Source organism: Mustela nigripes, chromosome 13 (genome assembly GCF_022355385.1).
Source record: "Mustela nigripes isolate SB6536 chromosome 13, MUSNIG.SB6536, whole genome shotgun sequence".
NCBI lineage: Eukaryota > Metazoa > Chordata > Mammalia > Carnivora > Mustelidae > Mustela > Mustela nigripes.
In genome coordinates, this window is record NC_081569.1 from 113906919 (window position 1) to 113933972 (window position 27054).

Genomic DNA, 27054 nt, shown 5'->3' on the forward strand with positions numbered 1-27054 from the left:
GGACGTACCACGCACACGGACGTACCACGCACACGGACGTACCACGCACACGGACGTACCACGCACGGCGTGCGCCACGACGTACCACGCACGGCGTGCGCCACGACGTACCACGCACAGCGCGGCTTCAGCCCATCAGTGGAGCGTCCGCAAACGGGTGTGCGTTTTGTTCGTCCGCCGCTTTGTGCCCTCTTGCCCCCAAACAGGCATTTTGGGGCTCTAAACTAGAGATCCTTGAAGATGAACAATACCAGCCTCTTCCAGGACCGTATGTTCAGTGGGGTAGGTCATTGTGGGCCATGTGCTCAGTGGCTGGACCCCATGCTCCGGAGTCCGGGGGTGAACCATGGGGCGTCACGGGTGGGCGTTAGAGTGGTCAGGCTTGCCACAAGGTGGCACTCACAGATTCTGTTTTATAGTCAGTCTTGAGAAATAGGGCTTTTATATATGGTTCCTGAACACAGCTGATGACTTATGTTTCCAGATCCGTGTAGCTGATTTGGGGCCATTTGAATAGGGTTACCAGAAAAACTTCCTCTGAAACTGGGAGTAGGGTGCTTTCATTTTCATTCCTTGTGATCCTCATGCTAAGAGGGGAGAAACATGAGGTTATTTAGGTGCGGTGGTTGCTGTAGGAAGAAGGAATGGATTCTCCAGCAGAGCTGTGGGCCACCAGAGCCATCAGGCACCGTAGAAAAGGAGGCTAGACTGGCACACAAGATTCCTCACCCTTCTCAGAAGTTACTGTGTGGATTTGACTCTTCATTCTCTTGAGTCAGCCCTTAGCACCCTTTCCTGAAGACTGACAGTGGTGACCTTGAATGAGATATTTTAGGGCAGGCATATTATAAAAGAAGTATTTATTGCAGTGTATGTTCATGAGAAATGAGTCTAAAGAAGGAGTAAAAAATCATCCATCTTCCCTCCATCTAGAAAAGAGCTAACCTTTGCTGGGATGTCCACAAATTTCCTTCACTATTTAAAAATGTGTGAAATACAAACAGAATTCAGAGTCATGTATATATAGACTGTGACATCCTATTTTTTACCCATCACTTAACGTGGTACCACAAATAATTAATTTCCTGTACCCCTCATCTTTGAAAGTAGATTCGTAGTGACTCTTCCATACTTCAGTTGTCCATTCCCACACTGTTGAAATTTTGGTTGTTTCAGATCCTTTGTTAATGTCAGTGATGTTGTGTTGAACTGTCTTTTGAATAAATCTTTGACTATATCTTTGATAATTTATTTAGGATAGAATTCTAGCGATTGGATGGGGCAGAGGAGGTCTCACATTTCTGGAGTGAGTACCAATTGATATCACCTTTTAGGAGCATATATCAAGGGACTGCTTCTCTCTAACCCTTTAGCTCGTGTCCCAGTACATTTACTGAGCCTCCATGTGAACAGTAGTGAGAGGACAGGGTCATGGCAAGGGCCTCCGAATGTACCCGGATCATTGTGTTTCTAGGCTTAGAGTCTTCTCTCTGCCTCCTCTTTATCTCCCATCCTTTATTGACTCATTTCCCCTTGTAGTCAGTGTTTTTTGGAAACACTATTTTAAAATAAAAACTTAAAATAAAAGTTACAGACAGGTCTTTTTTGTGTGTATGATACACAGCAGTGATTTGCCATCCTAAAGTGAACAAGGCACAATGTTCAGGGATTTGTTGCTTTTTAAGAGTGCAACCATAAGTTACTTATTCTTATCCATGTCACGGATGGAGATCAGATGACAAAATGTGTTCTGTTGAAATAAAGCCATTTTAATCCCTCATTTTAGACTCTTAGGAGCCCAGCAGGCAGAAAGAGCTTTTATTTGGCTTCCTTTCTTACCTGTTAGTGTGGGGCCCTAACATTTGACTATAATCTGAATTCTCAGTTTACCTTACCTCTCTTGAGTTTTTCATTCATTTGTTGATCGTTTTCCTTCTTTTTTCCCTTCATCATGTCCCATCATCACGCTATCACTTTTTACTGTTAAAGAAGACAGTTTCTTGGTTTGCTAGTTTACTAATTGTTACATATTTTAAAAGAGTCCTTCTTCTTGATCTTTTGTCTTTTCTGTTGCTAAGTGGCCATTTTTAGAATGCCTCATCTTTCAGGAATACAGTGGGAATCAGTTTTTCTTGGGTGAGATAAGCCGAAAGAGGGTGTAAGAATGACATTGCTGTGATGAACTCTTGATCTGAATAATGTAAATATAATACATAGTCCCCAGAATATTTTTGCTTTGGAATTCAGTGATATACTTTAGCTATTCACCAAGTTACCTCCTCATGCTGAAGCCTTATACCTTCTTCTTGTCCCCAGTCCCGGAGCAGTTTCATATCCAGTGATGGTCTGGGGTTGACATGCAGCCGGGCAGCTTGCTTGTTCCAATTACCTATCCTTCCAGCCTGCTAGGAGTTGCTTTAGTCACCCCCCATCCCCTGCCTTTTGCTTGAGGCACCAAGGCCCTCTCTTGAATGCCAGCATGTTATCTGGGAAAGTGGGAAGTACATTAGTATTTCCATCTAACGAGGTTTGTCTATATAGCCCACTCTTGTTGGAGGTCCCTAGATACTGTGGGTAACTAGACCAAATGTGTCATCATTTGAGGGATAATCAGGAATTGACTTCCTTTGCACAGGAATAGGGAATATCAAAGGACCTGCTTCACGCATCCTGTGTTGCATCCTCTTCAGATGTAGTATATACTGCCTTAAAAGGTCATTTTCTGCTCTGAATGGAAGTAATTTCCCTGCCTTCCAGACTGAATCCAAAGCATTTACCCTCCTTCTAGCTTCCTTATTTGTTATTAATTTTTGCATTTTCCTCTTGCTAAGTGGGTAGTCTGTTGCCTTTTCTGCCTGCATAAGTTCCAAAAGCTGCTGAGTTTGGAGTCAGCATTAATATAAGCATGATGTGTGGTCCAGAATATTCCTGAGTAGGAGAGGCTACTTTTACTGTACTCCTGCTTCCCAAAGATCTCCCTTTTCAGGCTTCAACATGCTGGGGCAGAGTTGGGATTCTGACTCTCCAGGCCACCAGGGTATCCATTAAGTCTTGGATAAGAATCAAACATTTGAGCTTAGTAAGCTAACAGCTGAAAAGAAATGGGAGATTAAGATATGGGTAGTTTTAAAAGAGATATGTTTATTTGGTTCATGGGTTGATGGGGTTGTAGCCCATGGACTTAATGTTCTATTTTGCTTTTCCCTGTACTCAGTTCTATTGTGTGTTAAAGGATTAGAGGAACAGCCTGGTGACCTAAGTTTTGGTTCTGGCCATTACCTGTATATCTTTGGACTAATCACTTAACTTTTCTGGGCTCCTTTCTTTACCAGTAAAGTTAGAAGTTAAGATTAGATGTGCTGTAAGGACCCTCCTAGCTGTAGCATTCGGCAATACATCCCACTGTTTCTTATGTGGCGCTTTCCCTTGGAAGCTGTGTACCTTCTGCTTCATCGTTGCACACCCTCATCCCGCCCCCAGCTCTGGGAATGGAGACTATGCACGGAAAGGGGGGGAATGAGGGAAGCAGGATGCCACACCATGTCCTCCTGGCCTCATTGACTAGAGAGAAGCCTGGTTCCTCCGTCTGGTGTTCCACCTGAGGTCAAAATATACTTCTCACCAGAGGTGTGCTGTCTGTGGCCTTAGGAACTCACAGTTCACTATTCAGCAATAAAGAAAGAGGAGAAATTTGTATCTTCAGTTGCATTGCTTGTGCTGTAAGGTTTAACAAGAGATAAGCACAAAATGGAAATGAGGCAAGTTTGCCAAGTGTTGTAGATGGGAAGATATTGAGAAAAAAGGAATGAGTGTTTCTCATTTTAAGGATAGGAGAAATTAAGACTATACTATAGAGGACTGAATAGAATTAGGTACTTTAAAAGGAAAACATTAAACCAATGAGTTAAAAATATTCTCTCTTTTTTTATGTTGTCATGACTGCCTAAGAAAATTTGAGGGATCCAGTGTTAACACATTGTTACCCATCCATAAGTCCTAAGACATGATCACCTCAGAGGGAGACTGGGAAGTTTCTGGGGCCTGCATCTTGTATAACCCTGACTGGCCTTGGACTTTGTCCCTCTTACCTTTGGCATCTAGAAGACAGACATGCATAAAATATAGTTTATATTCTCTAAACTGGTGAAAGACATTTCTGTGTATCTATATCTGTTCCCTATAACCTGACAAAAAATATGTTTCCCTGTTCCTTTTTGTGCTTCGTTCAGTCCCAAAGAGGGTGTTGGTGTATTGGCTTTTCTTTGTGTAGCACATATTTGGACCAAATATGCTAAGCTTGCAGCTCTTTTTATAATAGTTACCCAGATACAGACATGAGCCCCCATTTTCTACCAAATTATGGTCACTTTGTTGCATTTTGTTGCAGTTTAGTTCCAGAAAAAGTAACCAGATAGCCAAAAGGGAGGTTAAAGTATATTTCTTTGCCTCTGATGGATGAACCCTAACTTCATCTAAAATTCTGACATCTTCCATCATATCCCATAGAGCCAACTAGAGTCCCAGCAAGCTAGCTTAGTTTTTTTTTTTAAATTAAAGTAGGTATGTATGGGCCCTGGAGGTTTGGTAGGCCTGAGCTGTAGCGACATACATGCAACTTCCTCTGAGTTCTTGGATGCAATGAGCAGGACTAATGTTGGCTCCAAAAAGGGACAGAAGATGGCTTGGGGTTAGTTTTTCTTTTTTTAAATGTTACACAAGTGCAGAGCAGTTGGCTGCCGTCCCCCTCTCAAACCATCAGCAGAGCTTGACCTTGGCCAAGATTTTGCCTCATCTTCTCGGCATCTCAGCACAGAGTTGCGTTTCAGCCGTGGAATGCTTAACCAAAAGCACATGCTGTAGTGATGGTTTCCAAAGAGCAAGTTTTTGCAGAAAGTCTACACCGTGTAGTCTTCTCAAAACACTAGTTTTCTCTGAACCACCTACCCAATAAACCCCAAATGGCGATTCTTTGACTCATTCTTTCTTCACAAAGGCTAGGCTTTTTGATGTTGTTAATAATACTTTATTGAAGCACAGTGTAATGAACATACAATGAAGTACAAATCTTTTTTTTTTTTTTTTTTATTTATATGACAGAGATCACAAGTAGGCAGAGAGGCAGGCAGAGAGGGAGAGGAGGAAGCAGGCTCCCTGCTGAGCAGAGAGCCCGATGCAGGACTTGATCCCAGGACCATGAGATCATGACCTGAGCCAAAGGCAGTGGCTTAACCCACTGAGCCACCCAGGCACCCATGAAGTACAAATCTTGAGAGTACTCTGTGAATTTTGACAAATTGTATGCAGCCATTTAACCATTCAGGGCTGGGGTTTCTTTCTTCCTTTTCCTTTCTTTCTTTCTTTCTTTTTTAAAAGATTTTATTTATTCATTTGACAGACAGAGATCACAAGTAGGCAGAAAGAGAGAGAGAGAAGAGGAAGCAGGCTCCCCGCCAAGCGGAGAGCCTGAGAATCCTGGGATCATGACCCGAGCTGAAGGCAGAGGCTTTAACTAACTGAGCCACCCAGGCACCCCCCCCCCCCTTTTTTTTTTTTGAGCAGCCACTTATCACAGCCCTCTGCAGGACCTTCCCACCCAAACCTGGGGCTATATGCTCCCAGCTCCTGGCCTAGGACAGCCTGGCTCTTGGGAGCACCTTAGCCTGCCCAGAGATTATAACCTCCTCTAAGTCCCTTAGCCAGGCCTGAAGATGAAGGGGCAGCTAGAAGCCCCAGGGCAAGGGCCCTGCCCTCTCCCACAGGCTGAGGAAGGTTTCAGAAAAGGCCATTCACTGCCCAGTGGTGCAGGGAAAGGAAAATGATGATTTGGGAAGTGAGGGGCTAGACAGTGAGTGAACAGACACTCATGATTGGGAATCACGCGAGAAAAGGGTGCCCGGTCTGCTCCTCAGTGTGAGAGAGTCAGTCCTTGTGCACATTCCACACCAGCATCTGGCTCACCTCTGTCATGCTGAGCACATGGAAACCTTCACATTCCAGCTTGTCCAGGATCATGTGGGGAAGGTCACTGATGAAGTACTCAAAAATTGTTTCCCAGCACACTTCTCTTTGAGGCCCCCCAGATGCCACATCAGCTCTGGAACTGAGGGCTCAAGCACCCACTAGGTTGAGGCCCACTTCTTTGTGGATCTGGGTGCTGATGAGCAGGTAGGGCGTGATGCAAGAGTCCCAACCAGGCCTCTACCCAGGGCTTTGGGCTCAGGGCACATGCCAACCCCACCAGCTCCAGGACAGTCCTAAGTCCAGTTACTCCAGCTCTCAGGGCTTGAGTTTCCTTCCTTCCTTCCTTCTTTCTTTCTTAGATTTTATTTTTTCATTTGACAGAGAGCAAGAGAGAGACCATAAGAGGGGAGAAGGTCACAGGGAGAAGCAGACTCCCTGCAGAGCTGGGAGCCTGATGAGGGACTCGATCCTGGGACTCCGAGATCATGACCTGAGCCAAAGGCAGTCGCTTAACCAACTGAGCCACCTAGGCACACCGGAGCTCAGGTTTCTTATATTACATGAAACATCTATTCTGATGATGTATGGCCTTGGATTGGAAGGTTGTACATTCATCAACCTGAGCAAATTATTATACGAGTGCAAATCCAGGTGAAAACATGAAGAACTGGTAGTCTTGAGTCTGGGCAGTTTGCTCTTTTGTCATATGTAGTTGTTGTGTTTACTGCAACTCTTCACGATACTTGTTCTTTACAAATTACTTTTGAAAATAGGTAATGTGGGAGCACCTGGGTGGCTCAGTTGGTGAAGCATCTGTATTTGGCTCTGGTCATGATCCCTGGGTCGGGATCAAGCCCCACATTGGGCTCCTTACTTGGTACAGAGCCTGCTTCTCCCTCTCCCTCTGCTTGCCCCTCTCCCTGCTCGTACTCACTCTTTCTCTCTTTATTTTTTATTTAAAGATAAAGAAAATCTTTTAAAAAAGAAAGAAAGAAAGAAAATAGGTGATGTGTGCACATAGTACAAAACAATCTTTTTTAATGTGTAATGTGAAAAGGGACTGTCCCCCCTCAACCCCCCCCAGTCCTTTCCCTCCTTGAAGGGAACCTCTGTTATTGTTACTTGGGAGTTGTTCAGCCTGGGGCTGGGGGGAAGGGGGAGTTTTGTTTTTTAAGTCCCAGCTTTCTTTGGTTGTTCACCAAGAATATATTTCTCAGCCTTTCTCTTTATACTCCAGGCTGTAGTCTAAGGCACTTATGCAGAAACTTGGACCTACAGCCTCAGTACGACTAATCATGTTTGTCCTGTCCTATAAAATTCATTCTCTGTATCTGTCATCTGGCTCAAAAGTCTATGTTTCTCACAGGATTGACCAGGAGTTGCTAATAGCTGGAGTTGGGTTTTTGTTTTTTTGTTTTTTAAAGATTTTATTTATCCATTTGACAGAGATCACAAGTAGGCAGAGAGGGAGGCAGAGAGAGAGGGAGGGAAGCAGGCTCCCCACTGAGCAGAGAGCCCGATGCAGGACTCGATCCCAGGACCCTGAGATCATGACCTGAGCCAAAGGCAGCGGCTTAACTCACTGAGCCACCCAGGCACCCTGGAGTTGGGTTTTTTAATTATTAGGCTCAATACTTCTAAAATACGTATTTGAGGTGTTCCCTAATCAATTTTTAAAAATTCCTATTTCTTTAGTGGGGCTTCTGCAACATACCTATCTGATTTAAGTTTTTTGTTTGTTTTAAAGTAATGCTGAATCCCAATCTGCAAGTGAACTATAGCCGGATTTCTAGAAAGTCATGCCCTCACCCCACAGCCACCCAAATCAGACATTCAGAACTCCAAAGTTACAGATATGAACTGGCATGATTTTTCAGCTTCACAGGCCATTCTTCTTTTTACACATAGGATTGACCTCAAATTTACTTTGAAAAGCCAACTTCTCTGGCAGGCAAAATTTGATTTGATTTATACACTAAGTTTTTCAAGAATATAAATGTCATGCAGAGCTGAGGACTTATATTCAGCCAGGAACAGTATTTTACACAATTTACAAGCTCCAGAGCCAGGGAAGGAAGACCTCTTATTCCCAGCCCTCTCAGTCAGACAGAAACCAAAACGTGATGGATGGATGGCTCTCTACGCCACTTTGAGCTCCCAGCCTTATTTTGTACTCCTTTGCGGCAGGCGGGTAAAGAGTCAGGACTTCCCCAGATTAGAGTTTCCCAAAGATATACAGTCCAGGGAAAGGACTGAGGCTGTTTGTGTTTTTCCAATTCAAGTCCCATCTGGTTTCCCTGGGGCCATTTTATCTGTGATGTTCTCTGGTGCTCTCTTCTTTGCCTTGCTGTTATCCGATCACCCAAGGCTTCTCCAGTCATCATTGCGAATATTCCCACTGGTCAGGGAGCTCCCTGTGAGCATCCTTGAGCGCAGCTGTCACATTTGAACAGCATCTGCTTTCTGACAAGCTTGAAGACAGAATGAAGGAAGTCGTGGAGGCTTTCCCTGTGGAAGTGGATAACACGAGTGGCCCTTGGGACTTGGATCAATAGCTGTGAGTTTAGCCTGGAGGCTGATTCCCAGAGGGGGCAAGGATCTCTTGGTCTCTGCTCTGTCGTCCATGCGGGGTCCTAATGCTGGAATGGTTCCCTAAGCCTTTGGCTCCAGCTTTTTCTAGACAGGGAAACAGACTGAGGTAAAATGCTTGCTGTGTTTTAAATAGATTCTACTCGCTGCAGCCAGTAAGCCCCACAGCTCGGGAGGTGAATGATCCTTCCTGAGAGGGTTCTGTTGCGCCATGCCTCCTGCCTCCCGCCCCTCCCATGCTGCCCGCCCCAGCCCTCCTGCTCCTTCCCTCTGACCTGACGCCTCTGGTGTCAGGCGTCCGCTTGCTGCTCCCTGGATGGTTTCTCTTCAGGCCTTTCTGGTTTTAGTACTCATTACGCTTTTATTGGTTTTCGCTGTCTGCTTTTTCTTTCCCTGAAGCTGATTTTCCTCATACTCTGTATCTTTCCATCTCTTGTGTCCGCTCTGTCAAATGCATGTCTCCATCTGCTGCTCCTTGTCTGACTCTGCCATGACTTCTTAGGTTGTTTTCTTGCCCGCACCTTCCCGTAGCCTGCTGGGGGACAAAGTTGACCCCGGAAAGAAGTCAGGTACAGGGACTTCGAACGGACAATGGAGGAGCCTATCCCAGTTGTGGGGTAGGTGGCAGCACCAGTCTGGGTGGTGCTGGGCAATGTGGCAGGGAAGTGGGTGAGTCAGAGGAGGGTGGAAGAAAGTAGGGGACACAAGTGATGGCCAGCACCCTTCGAAGGTGATAATCAGAAAAGGAGGTGGAAGGCTGGGTGGCAGCTGGATGTCACAAGGAAAAGCTGAGCAGGAGCTACACTAGGGGAGAAAACCAGGCGAGCAGGACTTGCTGGAGACGCTGCAGCCCAGCTCCACCGAGCAGAGGCCAGTAGCGGGTGGCGGGGGCGGGGGGGGGGGGGGGCGGAGAAAGGGGAGCCTTAAAGACCCTTTCTCTCCATGCATCTCTGGTCCTTTTCTTCTATTTCCTTTCATGTTCCTACCCTCATGTTATATTAGCAACAGAAAACCAAACAAAAAGCAATCTCTCTTTGAAAGGGAATGGTAAGATCTGGAGAATTTAAAGCTAGATGCATGCACTTCCCCGTTTGCTGGACTCTTGGGCCCCTTTGCGCACAGGCTGCTGGAGCTGAGAGTGTTAGCCTCTTCCTGGAGCACCTCGAATGGAATCCCTATTATAGCATTTTGACTGCTCAGCCGGAGTGCCCAAGGCAAGGGCAGCCGGCAGTGGTGCCCACCCACGGAACCCCTCCACGCACATGGGGTGGCTATTGGCCATGACAGCTGGAGGGATGGGACTGGTCTTGAGCAGGGCCTGGGCTGAGGAATGGCTTCTGGCCCATGACGCCAGCCCTGTCCTGGTCCCCTCTGCCCCCCAGCAAGTGAGCTGCAGAGAGGCTTGTCATTGGAGAAGGAGAAAGGAAAACTCTTCCCTTGCTTAAAAAATGTTTAAAGAGGTAATAAACACATGTGGCAAAGAAATCAAAGGATACAAAAGAATGTATGATGAAAAGTCTCCCACTTCTCAAGTTCCCCTCCTCAGGCATCCTGGATGTACCAATTTCTTGTACATTCTTCTTACTTCTCCTTTTTAGGTCTGCTGTAATCCAGAAGTTTCTAGGTTCTTGACCCAATGGAATATTTTAAATTGTTTGGATGTATATGTATGTGTGTAATGTGTGTGGAGCGACTAAATGATAATAAAGAAAACTGTGTCTCCGTTTATTGCCAATAATTCTTTCTGGGGCAGGAACGGTTTAAAATACTAAAATAACTAAATAAACTCTTAAAATGCTAGCACTAGAAAGGACCTTCCAAGTCCCTTGCACCAAAGCCTCCATTTCAAACACAAGAAAGAAGCCCAGAAAGTGACTTTTCCAGGATCACCAAGTGAGGCAATGGCACTTTTAGAGTGGCCTTTAGAAAAACAGGGATCCCAAAATGAAAGACAAATGATTGGGCATGGGTTTAGAAATTTCCTCCATTGCATACAAACATAGGGAAAGAAATCAGTAATTTCCAGGAAAAGCCTGAAGTCACATTCTAATTGAAAAAGAGCACACCTGCGTACATGATGCTCGCACACACACACAGGCAGTGGCAGCGGACAGAAAATGAAAGTCGGCAAAGTCGACTGTCTCTCCTGCTGAGCTGGGCAGAGGCTGTAAGAGGCAGCATGATGTCACTCCCCTCCTGGGGAACATGCACCCCCTTGGACCGAGGGTCATTGGGCAGGCATTTTTTGTTGGGCAGGAGGGAGAAATGCCCACCCAGACTCAAGTAAGAGGACAACCAGCGCATGGAGCCCAGATCAGAGATGCTGTGGGTGCGAGGAGGGTGTGCCTGGCCATGCCACCGGGGAGCTCTGCCACCACGGGATCCAGGAGCACCAGCAACCCCAACTGTTTACGCCGCCTCCCAGGAGGCAACTCCCCCACCCCCATGATTTATATGCTGACAAAACAGCAGGATAATTTTTAAAAATTCCGCCTGCTTTGACATTTGCTCCAGACTCTGAACAACTTCAGTGTCCAAACCCAGATTGATGGGCCTTTTGATGGCTTCAGTGAGAGGGGACATGTATGACTATAAACACTGGCAGTAAAAACCCTCAATTGCTTTGAAATGGTAAATTTCCAGGCAATGTGGATCTGATGTTACACGCCTCCTGCATTAACAGCTTTTTCTTCCTGTTCAATTATTTTGGCTGGTAAGGGAGTGGAAATTACACTTCAAAATATATCGATGGATATTTTCAGCCTTGCTGAGAGCTTCAAAAGATGTACCAATCCCAGGAACATTCCCTTAGTTTCCACCTCCAAGTTTCTCAGGGAAGATGGAGGTACCAGCTACAGGCCCAGTTAGACCAAAGGAGGTGCAGGAGCAAGGCCGGGGGTCTCTGCATTTCAGATTCTCTCTGGTCTTACCACATAATCTCTTTCTCAGCCAAATTTCACTCCAGCCCTAAGTCTAGGGGTCAGTTCTAATCTGTACCAGGTGATGAGGTCCTTGATAAAGAAATGAGAATTCCCAAGAGCTTGGGTCCAGGGCCTTGAGACATGGCATCCGATGGAGGCGGAAAAAACCACGAGTTCTCTATGGCTTCATTTTCATGAGGGATCCAGAAATCCTAATCTCTGATGCACATGGTTCTCTCCTATGCCTGGGTGCTGGGCGCATGGGCAGCCACCCAGCACATTTGCCCCAGTTGTGCTTCTGGTTTTCTCATCTCTACCTGACCTGGCTCCTTCCACTCCTCTTCCCGATCACCAGACCTGGATTTACAGCTGCTTTTGTGGACAGACCGCAGAGAGCTCCAGTTCAGTTGAACATGCCTCCCAAATCTGTTCCTCCACCTGCATTTCCTGTTTCAGTTAATAGTGGGTTACCTTACACCAAAGCACTTGTTTGCTACATAAGAAATGTGCATGCTATTCTTCATCCCTTTCTCTAACCCCACTTCCAACCGATCACCAAATCCTTTGAGTCTGCCCTCTCTCTCTCCTCCAGACTTCCTGCCCTAACCCTGGCCCACGGCACTGCTTGCTTGGAACATCACAGTATCCTTGTCACCCCCTGCTACCACCTGTCTCCAGCCTCCTCACTAAAATTTGTAACCAATCATGTCACTCCCTGATTTAAAATCTTAGGTGGTTCTCCATGGCTTACCAGAGTAAGTCCAAATGTCCTACAAAGACAGAGAAGACATCTGTTAACTGGTCAATGCCTACACCTCTGCCCTTGTTACCATCACCACGCCCTACCCCTACCCCCAAACCCCTCGCCATTTCCTGAGCTCCCACACACTTCCACATCCTCGTGTCCTCTGTTTGCCTCTTCCTCTTCCCAGAACACCCTTTCACTCTTGCCTACCAGCCTGCCTTTTAAGATTCAGCTCTCAGATGACTTCTTACTTGGAGAAGCCCCCTTTGTGCTTCGAGAGAGTTCCATTATATCCTCTTATGGACGTGTTTTTCCCCCAGGATCAGTTACTGGGCTCCTCAGAAGCTGCGGTCAGTTTTTGTTCATTTTCATATCCCTAGAACAGAATTGCCTGGCATGGTAGGCACTCAAGAAGGAAAGGAAAAAAAAAGGGACTGGGCATACCACCCTATGTAAGCAGGCCAGATCTGTCATCTGAGCAGGCTTGTGGGATTTTCATGGGACAGAATGGGGAGTAGCAGCAGCCCTTGGGTGGACCCCAGGTATTTACTCACTCATTCACTCGCACAAATATTAGTGCTGCCATGATGCCCTAACACTGTGCTAGAAACTGGTGACAAAAGAAGGCTGCCAGGCCCTGCTCAGAGGAACTCCCATTCAAAGGTGAGAGACGGGCATGTGACAAACACTGCCCTGGCATTTTGGGCCATCTGTTTGGCTCTGAGGACCTTGGCCACTCATCTCCTTAGAGGCTGTGGAGAGGGGGAAGGAATGAAGTAGAGCACCCGAGAAATGGGGAGGTTAGGAAGGCCTTGCAAAGGGCTCTGCCTCCAGGACCAATTCTGCTGACCAGCTGGCTTTATTTATACATTTCTCCTTTGTAGAAATTCCTTACTGTTAAGAGAAAGTATTTGACACATTTCTAATTAACCCTCAGCCTCTGCAATCTTATTATTCCCAAATGCAACAGCTGCCTCCTTTCGTTATTAGTAATAATATTCCTGGAGTTATCCACCAGAACCAGGGTCACTCCTCCCAAATTCTGATTGACCTTTCTGCTTCCCATGCCCCACCCTGCCATCCTGCAGCCACAGCATTTGGCCCCGGGTCCTGGGGTTGCAGGGAGGGGGGCAGGGCTCCCAAGGAAGCACTGTTGGGGAACCTGAGTGAGTCCCCGCACTGGCCACACTGACCCCGAGGAGTCACTCCCTTTCTCAGCTCTACTCCTGCACACAGCTATCCGCTCCTCTTCCTTCCCTCCCTATGTGTGGCTATATGCCAAGCTGTTCTAAGTGCTGGGGAGACCATGGGGAACAAACACAAGTACTCCTGGCCTCGTGGAGCTTACACCCCAGTGGCAGAAACTGATCTGAAAAGCCAAATAAGAGAACGATGACTGATAAGACTCTTGGGAGTTCCTTTTTTTTTTTTTTTTTAGTTTTTTTTTTCCTTTTAATATACTTGACAGAGCACAAGCAGGCAGAGTGGCAGGCAGAGGGAGAGGGAGAAGTAGGCTCTCCATTGAGCAGGGAGCCCGATAGGGGGCTTGATCCCAGGACCCTGGGACATGACCTGAGCCAAAGGCAGATGTTCAACGACCGAGCCATCCAGGCGCCCCTTGGAATTCCTTTCAAAGAGCCAGGTCCTCTCCTTGATGGTTTATAAGGAACTTAGCTTAGAAATAATATTCCCTTAGATGGTGCCTTCAGTGCAGCCCGCTGGCTGTGGGGATTGTGCCACTGATCCCCCAGTGGGGGCTGAGGGACTCCTGTAGGCACCAGCCCCTTTGTCTGTGCAAGGGAGAGGGTCTGGTTCCCCCTTCCTCACAGGGTCATTGTGAGTATTCTGAGATCTTGCTTTGGCACAGTGCCTGTTGCCTGGTAACATACGCTCTGTTCACCATGTCTTCCTCCTTTGCTGCTTAGAGCAGACACGGTGGTCTAACAAGTCCCCCTCACCCACCGTCCAGGTCCCTGCTGCAGCTGCAGACAGGGCAAGAGGCTTCCAAGCTGACTGAGTCGCAAGGGTAATGGGTATGCTGGCAAGAATGGACACCCAGCAGTAGCTGCGGTCCCACATGCTGCCTCTCCCCAGCTCCCTCCAGGCTGCTCAACACAGACTGTGGAGACACAGGCAGCTATGCCCCAATGCGGCAGGATAGTTACCCTTGTTGGGCCTGTCTCCAGAGTCTTCTCCTTCCCAGCCCTGGTGAACATTCCCCTGCATGTGCCCTGGGCAGGCCTTTCTAGAGACCCATAGCCAGGAGCCAGCAGCAGTGCCTGTGAGAGGTGCGCGGTGGGGTGGGGGTCTGGGATGGGGATGGTTACCAGCACTGGAGTTTCCGTGCCTTATTTCCTACCTTTCACAGCAGTGCTGTCAGTTAAGGACTGTCAATGCCCCTTATAGGTGAAGAAACTGAGAGTAAGAATTCACCCAAGCCACTCTCCTAATAAGGGACAGAACCAGCATTTGAATGCGGGTTGTCCAAGTCCAGAGCCAGGGTCTCGCCTGAACTCCGCAGCCTTTCTCCCCTCTGTGATCTATCCACACATCAAAAGCACGGGGACAGAGAGCTCCCCGGGGCCTCTGGGAGCACGGGGAGCACTTCACTTTGCCCAGTTGAGGCTCCTGAGTGCTGGCTTTGACAGCTTTAAAAGAGAAGAACCATGCGGGGAGCGGTGCCACATTTTGGAAGAAAATACCCAAGGAACCAGCGGTCCTAAAAGGCACAGTCGGAGGGACCTTGGAGGTCGTCTCCCCGCATCCCTCATTTTCCAGAGGAGAAAATGGAGGCCCCCGTGGGGAGGGGAGGTCCCTGCGTGCAGAACTTCTGACCACCCTGCAGACTGCCCAGTGTGCTTGGAAGCCCTGTACTGGTGCCCAGACACTAGCAGGGGGAACAGACTCGAATCCAGCCCCGCCTCCTCCCTGCTGGGTGGCTCTCAGCCGCGGCCACCACCACCAAGTCCAGGTCTGCAGGTTGTGGGGCTTCAGAGATCGCGGATGTGGGGAGCCCACTCAGCACCTGGCCCCTGCTGGGTACCTAGTGAACCTCAGCTATTATTACCACCTTGGTTCAGTGAGTTCCGGGCAGCACCAAGTCTCTTAGGTGTCGCTTTGCTTCTCTGGTTCCACGGGACTCTGTTCCTAGGACCAGAGAGGAAACAATGCCCCCTGACGTCACTGATCACTGAGATCCATCTCGGGGAGGGCTGAGCTTCAGCCCTGTACCTAGTTAGGATTCAAAGCCCTTGGGCTGTAGCTGAGGTGGCAGCCCCAACTTCCCAATGTGCCTGTGGCTCCAGGCCCATTGCTTAACCTCTGCCTAGGTCAGATTTCTGTCAGCCAAACGAGCATGAGCATGGTAGTGACCTGCCTCCTTACCCCCTACCCCGCCATGGGAAGTTTACTGTGTCCATCTGAGGGAGGGATGGCTGTGAAGTCTAACGTCATTCAGAGAGGCTATGTCCCTGTGGGGTTTTTCTCGTGGTGGTGACATGGGGATGTGTGGGGGTGGGGCAGAGAGCCTTCTCTTCCAGACAGAGCTACCAGGGAGTGACAATGGAGACAGAAGTATAGCATCCTCACCACGGAACCCTGGGGAGTAAGAGGTGAGACCTGTGGAAATCCTGCCGAATTCCACCTCTTCCTTCCCTCCCTCACCTCATACAGCCCTCCTTCTAGAGCCATCAGAAACCCCATCAGCCTGATTGCAGTTTCTAGCTTCATCCCCCATGCCTAGGCGTGAGTTTGGAGCTTCTCACTAGGGGCTGATGTAATGTCTTTGGATCCCACGCCCTCTCACCTGGTTTTCTCAAGACTAAAGGTAATTAGGCACAGGCCAGGCTGGGCTGAGGGAAGCGGCCAGTGGCAACGGAGGGCCATCCTCCAAGTCTTTCCACTCTGCTGACCCGAGAGCCTGTGTGGAAGTGGGGGCACGAGGAGGGCAGTTCCCTTACATTTTCTTATGGTTTGGAAATGCCCGTGGGGCTTGACTCTTAGGCAGCAAGCTTGTCCTGGCTTCCCACAGAAGGCATGACCCCTGGATCAGCCTCATGATTCCTGGGGAAACCAGGAATGGCTTGGCTTGACAGAGATGAATCCTGGCCCCTCTAGCTGTCTAATTAAACTTCCCAGACAAGAGACACCCAGGAGAGTAAGGCTGGCCCACGGCTCCGGGGCCAGTGGCATCTCCACAGCATCTCCTGTTGTTCTCGACCACCACCTGCCTCGGGCCTCGGATTCCCTGCTAGTCTTTGTGAGACCCTCTTTGTACACTCTTTCCAGGGTCCTCTTCTCGGTGTGGCTGTTTCTGGACTTGTTGACGTCCCCTCACGGTCTTGTTCGGAGTGAGCAAGAGGGTACTGCGGTAGCAACCATGATCCTTCTGCAGCAAGGACTCATTAGGCTTTTCTTTCTTCATTTTCCTTCATTCCAACAGAAACAGAATGAGCCTCTCTTACACGCATGGTTCAGTCCTGCATGCTGGAGAAACGGGGGGAAATGAGTACTGCTGATGGCGGTGGTTGGGGAAGACATGGGCTGTGACCTCACCTTTGCCTGAGTCCTGTGGCTGCTTCATTTAGAGTTGGGGACCTAATGTGGGCCAGGACCCTCTGTGAGAGCCAGTGTCCAGTAGCACCAGCAAGGAGCAAACTCCGTGCTAACTCTGCCCACGTCCAGGGACCAGCCTGCCCAAAGTGAACTCCCAAGTCCCTTCCAGCATTCTGGGCCCCAGCAATACCGGGCGGCTCTTTTTTCTGGAACACATCAAGCTCTGCCATCCTCTGGACCTCACTACTCCGGCATCCAATACCTTGCCCTGTCCTGCCTCTTAAGAATTCAGGGCGCCTGGGTGGCTCAGTGGGTTAAATCCTCTGCCTTTGGCTCAGGTCATGATCCCAGGGTCCTGGGATGGAGCCCCACATCGGGCCCCCCCCCCCACCCCCGCCGCCTGCCTCTCTGCCTACTGTGATCTCTGTCTGTCAAATAAATAAATAAATAAATAATCTTTAAGAATTTATTCAAAGGTTTATCCACCTTCTGTGAGAAGCCTCCCCTAAGACTACCTTGTAATGCATTATTCCTTCCTTTGTAATCCCTGCTCAGTTTATGGGACATTTACCCACTTGGAGTCTGCTCTGTGCCGGACACTGTGTGGAGCCCACCTTGCCTTCTGCTCTGAACACAAGCGGTTCACATCGGATTCTCAGTGCCTCTGGGGCTGGGGCCAAATCTCTGTGATTTCTGTGTCTGTGTCTCACCACCGTGTTTTGCACTCTGTGAAAGTGCAAACGGAGAGATGGCTTCTAGACTGGGCTCTGCCCACTAATTAGTCGTGTGGCCTCGGGCCAATCTTCCAGCCTCTCTGGTCTCCTTTCTCCCTGACAAATAGCTGTGATGATACCCATGGTTGTTCAGGGGACAGTGAAAGGTCTGGAGAGAAGACTCCTGAAAGCTGGGAGCCCCAGGCCGGTGAAAGATATGGGGGTAGTTGTACCCCCATCCTTCCACCGGTTGCGGCGGCGAAGCCGAGTCTCAAACCCTCCGCTCTCTTCGAATGTCAAGTGCACCAGCTTCCAATCCCTCCTCGGGGCGGGCCTTTGGGCGGCTGGGAATCCTAGGCTGCGGAGGATTCCGGGGCAAACTCCAGACTCTCCTCCCGCCCAGCCGTCCCTTCCCGAGGCCTCGCAGAACACACCTTAAACCCGGCGCCAGAGCGCAGTTCCAAGCGCAGCCCAGAACCGCACCTTCGCGGCGCGGGCCCGGGCCGGGGTCGCGCATCTCCAGCCGTGACTCAGGGCCGCTCCGGCGGGGGGTGCGTGGAGGTAGGCGGGACCCACCAGGGCCGCGCGGGGGCAGGCGCCGGGCGCTCGGTCGCTGAGCTGTGGGAGCAGAGGCTGGCTCTGGCCCGTCGCCATTCCACCGCGGGCGTCTGGCTCGCGGGGCCTTGCTCCAGCGCCGCTTCGCACCCGCCGTGCTCCTCTACCCGTGCGCCGCGGCCGGGGCAACCGGCGGGGGCTGGAGCGCGGGGCGGGCTCTGCGCGCGAATGAATGGGCGCCCGGGGGACGCGCGCGCTCGGGGCTGAAGGGCATTAGGACCGTGAGGATCGCTCCGCGCTCCTGTCTCTCCCTATCACCCCCCACCCCCCACCTCTCTCCCTTTTCTGCTCTGCGGGACTGAGCAGCCAGGCGCGAGCGAAAACAAACAGCTGGGGCTGCGAGCGCCCCCACCCCGGCCCCGAGAGCAACCGGCCCGGGCCCCCACTCGGGGCGCCCGCCCGCCCACCATGAGGAAGATCCGCGCCAATGCCATCGCCATCCTGACCGTAGCCTGGATCCTGGGCACTTTCTACTACTTATGGCAGGACAACCGAGCCCACGCAGCATCCTCCGGCGGCCGGGGCGCGCAGAGGGCCGGCGGGAGGCCAGAGCAGCTCCGCGAAGACCGCACCATCCCGCTCATTGTGAGTACGCCCTGCGCGCCGGGCGGCCGGCCGGGGAGCCGCGGCGCGCGTCCTTAGCCCCGCGCGGCTGCAGAGGGCGCGGGGCAGGGGGCTGCGTGCCCGCCGCGCCCTGCCGGCTTTGTATATGTTGGAGCATTCCTGTCCGTTGTTATGGCAACCTCTGTTGGGCCAGCCGGGCCAGGGCGCACGGATGGAGGGAGGGTGACAGCGGATGGGGGCTGGGAGAAAGTGCTGCAAGTTTGGTGGGCCCGGCGAACGCGCGCGACTGGGAACGTGGCTCTCTCAACACTGCGCGGGCGGAGCCAGGGGCTGGGGGTCGGGGGCCGGGGACAGTACGCACCTCGCCCGCCCCAGGAAGGCAGCTGGACCTTGCGCGTAGCGAGCCAGCAGTGGGAACCTCGCGCGGCTGAGCGCGTAGGAGGCGGTGCGCAGCCCCTCTCTAGTCTCCGGGGGGCAAAGGACGTGGGGTGGGGGCGTAGGGTAAGGCAGGGTCGCTAGGGGCTGCGCCGGGCTTTGCGCCCCCTTTTCGGCTCGGATCAACTTGAACTTGCTTCTCTCGCACGGAGGACTCGAGTTCCCACTGCACCCGCGGCGTTCTCTGGGTCCGGGAAAGGTCTCTCTTCCTGTATGCGCCCTTCACCCCAACACGAGGATCCATCACGACTGGCGAGCTGGCAGTGTGTGCGCTAGGGCTGGGAGATTCCCTCTCTCGCGTTCAACTCCGCGATGCGCCAGTGGGGAAACAAAGGTGGCGGAGCACGGCGGGGGCCTCCGCGACGTTGCCGGGGCCCTAGGCGCTCCGGGGACTTGGGCTGGGGCGTGCGGAGCCCCCGCCTCCCTGCAGGGGGCGTTGCTGTCGCCGCCTCCGCCCGGGCCCCGGGGGACTGCCCTGTGTAGCAGGGGCACCTGTTGAGGCGTGAGGCTCTGGGACCCGCGGAGAGGCGCGGTCGGGGGACTGCGTTCTTTCGACAAGAGCCGGTGGTGGGCGAGAGCCTCGGGCGACCCTCGGAACAAGCTGCTGCGCTGGGGCAGCTCTGCCAGAAGAGGACCAGGAGGAGGGAGAGCAAAGTGTGGGGCCAAGGGGGGAGAGTAGAGCTGGGTGGCCATTCTGATGGAGAAAGTCTGGGCCTGGGGAGGGAGGAGTGCGAAGCTCCTCTGGGAGGGGAGATGCAGGTTCAGGAGGTCGAAGGCTTGTGTGGAGTAGAATCTGGGATATTTCTGCAAAGGCAGCTGAGCCCCAGGAATATGGTGGAGGCGGGTGTCAATGTGGAAATGTTCACATATTCCCAACCTGCCCCAGATGCCGTGTCTTGTCAACCCCCACCCCGACGCTCCCCACCTCTGGAAGACGTAAAAAAAAAAAAACCTGCAGGGGAACCGTATTTCCTAGCTTTGCCTCTGGAGACCTTGGGCTTTATGGGTTTTCCCCAGCCCCCCTCCCCCAACTCCCAGATCCCTGTCCAGCTGAACTCTGTGGGTGAGCCTGATTAGGTGGCGTGTTCCCTTCTGAGCCCAGGGTCCCTGTCACTAGGAACTGTTTCCAGAGCACTTGAGGATGTTTGGACGGAAAGGCTGATGAGCATAAATCCTCCAGTGTAAAGACTCCAGGGTATTGGGATCTGGGCAGACTGACAGAGTGGAGTGGGAACTGGCCAAACCAGTAGTGGCCCCAGACCTGCAGGGAGCTTGTGCAGGACCCATCGGAGAGACCCTGTTCTTACACCCTGAGAGGGCCAGCCCGGGTCTCAGAGTACGGGGCTTGGATCAGCCGGGGAGAGACAGGCTGGCCAGATGTTCTGTCCTTTGCTCTGGTGACGCTCTGGTGATGTGTGGGGAAGAGGGTCTGAGCTGGAGCAGGAGGGGGGAGGGGAGAATGGAAGGGAGAGAGGAAGGGGAAGGGAAGGAAGAGAGCCCAGGGAAACTGTCGGTGGGAGCGGAGCTGGAGTATGGGTCTCCTCACAATTGTCTCTCCTTCAGAATCCTGACCTTGCTCTTGGACCTATCCTCACTCCTCCTTGCCCTCCGAGAGCTGCCAGGAGGGCCGCTCCGACCAAGAGCCTTGGAATGGTGGGGGGGGGGGGGGGCGGAGGGGGGGGGCCCGGGCTCTGCTGGAGGCCCCCACCAAGTTTTGAGGGGAGGAAATTAGAGGTCGTGAGGGGGCACACATGAACAACCTCCGGCCCTCTGCTTGTTCCCATGGGGTTCGACTTGCTGCAGATTGGAGCAGGGCTGTGAACTGGAAGCTAAGTTTAAAGTGTGAAGGATTATCAAGAAGATCCTGGGATCCAGGGAGTGGAGGTGCAGGAAGAGAGGGAGAGTGGGAGTTTGGGGGAGTGAGCCACAGCCTCTTGTCCGGCCACCGCGGGCCCTGGCCAGTGCTCTCTCTGTTCTTCAGTTTTAGCTCTGTTCTGTTGTGTAGACATTGGTCCCCAGTCACACACCTCCCTGGACACAGCCTTGCATTGTCTTCCTATCTTCCAAGGTATTTCACTTCAGGAGGGTTATTAGTCATATAGGCTGTCACACAGGGACTATGCTGGAAGCTTCTTACATCTCCATATTGATGCACACAGCCAGACTTAATAAGTACTTGTTAGGCGAATGAAGTAGGATTTCTGCCCGTCTCTGGGAGCAGCCAAGCTTCACCACCACCCGCCCCCCCAGGTCCCCCATCCTAGTGTTTTTGTTCCTGGCTCCAACCTGAGCATAACTAAGGAGGTAGGGGAATGCATGTTCATCTCCCTGGGGGCTGAACCCTATGTCCTGCCTAAAAGAGGCAGGTGCCTCTGAGGGTTGCTTTCTCCCGGAACGCTGTGGTGAACCTCTCACTGGTCTCCCTGCCCTTCTAAAACATGTCTCTGTCTAGTTGGGCCAGGACACTGCATGTGGGTTTTCAAATTCTTAGGGAATGATGTGGCCAGCGCTGCTGACAGAGGCTGAGAAAATTCAGACAAGCGTCATCATCACTCCCCTGGGGAATTGGAGAGCAGAGCTGGGAAAGGGAGGGTCTGCCTAAGAGCCTGGGCCAGGGCGGGCAGCTCTGCCTTCACAATGTCTGGGCTATTCGAAGCCGGCCAAGTTGCTTCCAGACCTTGGAGGCGCTGTTTGGCATTGCGGGGTGTCGGCATAGCAACCGTATGGCCCGGATTTCTCAGGGAGGTCCTGATTTTTAATATTCTGTCCTGCTGTCAGCCCATGTGTCACAAATTTTGATGTGAAAAATTGGTTATGGAATGTGTAAAACTACAGGGAGATACTGACTCCGTCCCTAAGTGGCTGCTGACGATGTGGCAGGACTCGTGATTTTTCCATGCCGTTTTTTCTGAGCAAGGCAGTGGATTTGGGGAAATCCACTTGAATCTACATTGATGCATGCTGGCCCTGGACAGCCGCTAAAACAGGCGGCTGAGCAGACACGGCCGGCCTTCGGTCCTCAGACCTCGCAGTCGGGAAGAACATTTGTGATTGGTTTGGCACCCAGGTTTTCCATATGCTAGTTCTCTAAGAGGCATGGGTGGGATGCTAAGGTGCTACACGGAATTTCACTTTGCAGGCATATTTTTAAAAGACTGTCCATTACGAATATTTTAAGGGAAGGGGTACTCATTTGCAACATTGCCTGTTTGGAACCGTGAAAGTCTTGGGCACGAGGTTTTTTTTTTTGTTTTGTTTTTTGTTTTTTGGGTTTTTTTTTTTTTGAGATTTTATTTATTTATTTGACAGAGATAAAGAGCACAAGTAGGCAGAGCAGCAGGCAGAGGGAGAGGGAGAAGCAGACTTCTCTCGACAAGCAGGGAACCCGATGTGGGACTCCATCCCAGGACCCTGGGATCATGACCTGAGCGGAAGGCAGACACTTAGTCAGCTGAGCCACCCAGGCGCCCCAGGCACAAGTTTTCTTATCCTCCAGTTCGAATCCTGCTGATGATTACGGACAAAATATTTGTATCTCTGGACCTTGGTTATTTTATGTCAAATGGGGGTTAAATGATTTCTAAGGTTTGTTGATCCTTAGACAAGCTCATGAGAGCTTCATTTCTAGAAGCAAATAAATTGGCTTCAAGGGAATTTTCTTGAGGCGCGTTGTGAGGTTTATTGCTTGTGGAGGGACAGGTCCCTGTCAGGATGAGGTCCTGCAGTGACCCCCGAGGCCTCGAAGGGATCCCTGCTCACCGAGCAGGAGGGGACACGGGTGACGGACGGCTTTCCTGGTGCTGTGCCCTGAGAGTGGAGGCTTCAACAAGATCTTGATGGGTTCATATTTTATTTATCATGTGTGCATTTCGGAACTGTGGAATAAGGTTTGCCTAAAAGACAGAAAATGATTTTATATTTCATTTGTCTAGGTGCCACGCACAAGACAAAGGATGGGGAGGGAGATGCATGTTCACCGGTACCTCCCCTTGCCAAAGGGCTCAGATTGGGAAGCACCTGGTCTCCTGTCACTTGGGTCCCAGCCTGGGTCATGCTGAGACTTCCTGTAGGACTTGGGGACAGAACAGAGGCACCAAGACTGGTAAGGGCCTGAGAGCCCAAGAGTCACCTCCCTGGGAGGCCTGAGGCCCAAGGTCCCAGGATTCTAAGGTGCTGCTCACTCTTCAGATGGGCGCCAAATTTCTGTGCAGTAGCAGTAGTTCCCGCACTGGCTGTTCCAGGCCTTGGGCCTGGCTTTCTTCTCTGGCAGTCGAGTTTACCAGTTCTGGGAGCAGAGGAAGCCGTTGGGTCTGGAAATGCCATTTCAGGAGATGTGGAGGGGTGCAGGCCAATCAGACAATTTCCTGGGTGCACTCGCAGACGGTGTGCAACGGCTCTGGAAATGGCCTGCAGGGCCTTGGTGTCTCTCCTCTAAATGGACACTTCTCTTTGGTCCCTACCTGTCTGGCCTCTGTCAAGGCCGTTACCTCTGTGTGATATTTATGGAGGCTATGTTCGTTGGCTACTTCTATGGTAGATGTCTCACAAACTTCAACCTCTCAGATTCCCCTCAACAACCTGACGAGGTAGGTGCCATTATCAGGTCCAGCTGACATATGAGTAAACCGTGGCTTACTTATCCACAATCAGGCAAGTAGGAAGTGCCTTTAGAACGAGGTGTTTCTGCCTGTGAGGCCCAAGCTATGTCTTCTTTCCCCTGAAGCATCTTTAGGGCAAGACCAAGGCTGATGCCCCAGCGTCTCTTTCCTGGAGTACTTAGATCCGCGTTGTGTTGACTCCAGAAACATTTGGTGGGGGAAGAAATGCAAAAACCATTGAGAACAAGATGTTAGCAGTAGAAAAGTAGGATTATGGGTAATCCCCCCATCCGTCTTTTGGCTTTTTCAACATTTTTTTTAAGTAGGCTCCATGCCCAAGGTGGGACTTGAACTCACAACCACGAGACCTGAGCTGAGATCAAGAGTCAGACGCTTAACTGACTGAGCCATCCAGGTGCCCCTCAACATTTTTTTTTTTTTAAGATTTATTTATTTATTTGAGAGAGAATGAGAGGAAAGAGAGAGTGTGGTAGGGGGCAAAGGAAGAGTAAGGGAGAAACCCAAGCAGACTGTGTGCTGAATGCAGACCCTGACGGGGGGCTTGATACTACGACCCTGAGATCAGACCTGAACTGAAACCAAGAGTCGGGTGCTTTAACTGACTGCACCCCCCAGGTGCTCCTTGACGCTTTTTGTTTTTTGGGTTTTTTTTAAAGATTTTATTTATTTATTTGACAGACAGAGATCACAAGTAGGCAGAGAGGCAGGCAGAGAGAGAGGAGGAAGCAGGTTCCCCGCTGAGCAGAGAGCCCGATACGGGACTCGATCCCAGGACCCTGGGGTCATGACCTGAGCCGAAGGCAGAGGCTTTAACCCACTGAGCCACCCAGTGGCCCCACCTTGACGTTTTTTATAATAAACATCTTTTAACATTATAATGACAAAGCCCTTTGGGATAATTATTTTAAAATGTATTCAGTGTTGAATAAAATCACTCTCGACTCCTCGATGGAAGTAAACTTCTTAACCACATCTCACACTTCTGACTCCCCCATCAGTGCTCAGCATTGAGCCAATGGAAAAGGCAAGAGGTTTATGTGACTTATTCCGTAAGGCGTGAAGGAATAGAACTGGGGTGAGTGGATAGAAGTTGCAGTGAGAGAGGACAACGGTCACTGAACCACCCATCTCTGGAACAGTCCAAAGGATGACCAGGGTTTCTCTTCACACCCCCTGTCAACAGGTCAGCAGTTTCTTCGCAGCAGTTGCCGGGGGATGAGAAAAGTCTTGCTGTCTGTCCATCTCCTAAGACGTCAGGCAGCTCTGTGATGGGGTTTGAAATAGGGTTCAGTTCTTATACCACAAGGGACTGTAGGGAGCAGGGCTGGCTGAGAACACAGAGGCCAGGCCAGGGAGGAGGATGATTGAAAGACCCATAACAGTCAGCCACTGTGCTGTCCCCTCCCTGTTCCTTTGGAGCCACCAAGCAGGCAAGCATTGCAGGGCGAGGTTGGTTGGAGGCAAAGCCACGAAACAGCAAACGTATTTAGTGTCTTTCGTGCTCCTCAGAATGAGGCCCACAAAGCTTTTCTGCCCGACTGAAGCCAGGCCTGCCCATCTCCCCGACACCCTGAATTTCAGCTATACCTTAGAACAGTATCTGGCTGGAGACAGTGTGACCACCCGCAGGATTTTTGTGAACATATTGGAATAGGTAGGAGTGGCAGCCTGGAGTATTTTGGAACTCAGGGGGCAAATGGGAGAACGCTTTTCGATTATACTCCCTAGGCAAGATAAGGCTCAGGCCACATTTGGGAAGACATGGAGACAAGTCTGTCCCAGGGAGAGCCTTTCAACTCTTCTGGACCCATTAGGAAGAGCTTCAGGTGTGGTTTAAGGGCCCCAGTGTCTCTTTCCTGCCATTCCATGAAGTGAGGTGTGGCTCAATGTACATTAGGAATAGCATGTCCCAGGGCTCAGAGGTGGGTGACATCTCTTGACACGCTCAGAGTGTGACACCTGCCATTAGAGGCCCTTGAAGGGTCAGGACCTGGCAGAACAGAGTGGCCTGAGATGGAAACAGGTGTTGGCCACAGGGGAATGAAAGTGTGAGGGGATGGAGAGATGATGTGGCATGAAAACCAAGTGACCCACTTCTAGGGTTAGTCTTGCCCCCAAGGGGTGACGTTTTCTTAGGTGCGTCACCTCCCCTCTCTGAGCCTTAGTCCCCTCCTCTGTCAGATGAGGATTGAACTATAGGACCTGTGAGGCGCCTTTCAACTCAAACCATCTTTAGCTTTGTTGACCTACTTCTGAAGAAGTGAGGTGGCCCCAAACCAGGGCTCAAGGTCTGCTAGTGCCTAGATGAAAGAGAATAAGGCCATAAGGTGAGGTGTACAAAGAGCCAGACCATTCATGTGCAGAAGAGCATGAAACCTGCAAGGTTTCATAAGGAATAAGCTGGACCTACTCCGCCCCTGTTCTCTTCCCTTCGAACGCTGTCTGATGGAGCTGCCCAGCTCCCTCTTTGCTATACTAGAGGCCTGCGGTATTTGTGTGTCTGGGGTTGCTCACAGACACTCATGCAGGGGTGTCTGTGGGTGGACTTCAGACATCTGGGCCATCTGGGGAGACCAAAAAGAAAGCCCGAAGACCCCCGAACAGAGAATGGATAGTCCTGCGTCCTTGCACTTGACTCAGAAGACAGGAGTGGTCATTGCCCTTAGGCCCCAACCTGGAAATGAGCATCATAAAAATCAGTTTAAGGAGATCAGGAGGTTGGCCATCTCCTGGTAGCCTTTCGCTTTTCTGGGGTTACAAATCCAGCAGATTAGAAGAAGTGAGATGAGAGAATTGCTAGGAGCTGCGGCTACACCGAGAAGGGATGACAGTTGACAACAAAGGAACCAACCAGGAAAGGCCATAGGAGTTTGGAGCAGTCCCCCTCTTCCTGAACACACACACACTGGTCAGAGTGCTGATGGCATCATTATTCCTTCTCTTGACAATTATTTGTCGAACACTTACTATGTGTCAGGACTGTTCCAGGCTCTGGAGATAACAAACTGGGTAAAAGGTCCTGGTCTTGACAAGCTCGCATCCTAGTCTGGGAGAGACAGACCATAAACAGATAAATATACAATGCATTAGGTGTGGAGTGGGGGGCAATACCATGAAATAAATACCATGAAAATAAAATAAAGCCACAAAAGGGGACAGAGAGACGAGAGAAGGATGGTCAGGAGAGGCCTCTCAGATAAGATGGTGTTTGAGCTGTGGCATGAATGGAAAGAGAGCCATACGGGCATCTAGCGGGAGAATGTTCCAGAGGGCCAAGGCCCAGGGCACCATCTCTGCAGGGTGTGTGCCCGGGGCACTTGGCTGGGGCAGGCTCAGCA

General features: G+C 50.9%; 1 protein-coding gene and 1 pseudogene across 1 annotated transcript in view; one reads left to right on the plus strand and one right to left on the minus strand.

The window, feature by feature from the left end:
- Window positions 1-6: 6 nt before the first annotated feature.
- On the minus strand, window positions 7-18137 carry LOC131999445 (GTP cyclohydrolase 1 feedback regulatory protein-like; annotated as a pseudogene).
- GALNT16 (polypeptide N-acetylgalactosaminyltransferase 16) overlaps window positions 17962-27054 on the plus strand; it is a 93491-nt gene continuing 84398 nt past the window's right edge. The window contains exons 1-2 of the mRNA XM_059373473.1: window positions 17962-18044; window positions 18405-18683. Coding sequence (XP_059229456.1) covers window positions 18507-18683 — 177 coding nt within the window. The 5' untranslated portion in view covers window positions 17962-18044; window positions 18405-18506. The remainder of the gene's footprint in view (window positions 18045-18404; window positions 18684-27054) is intronic.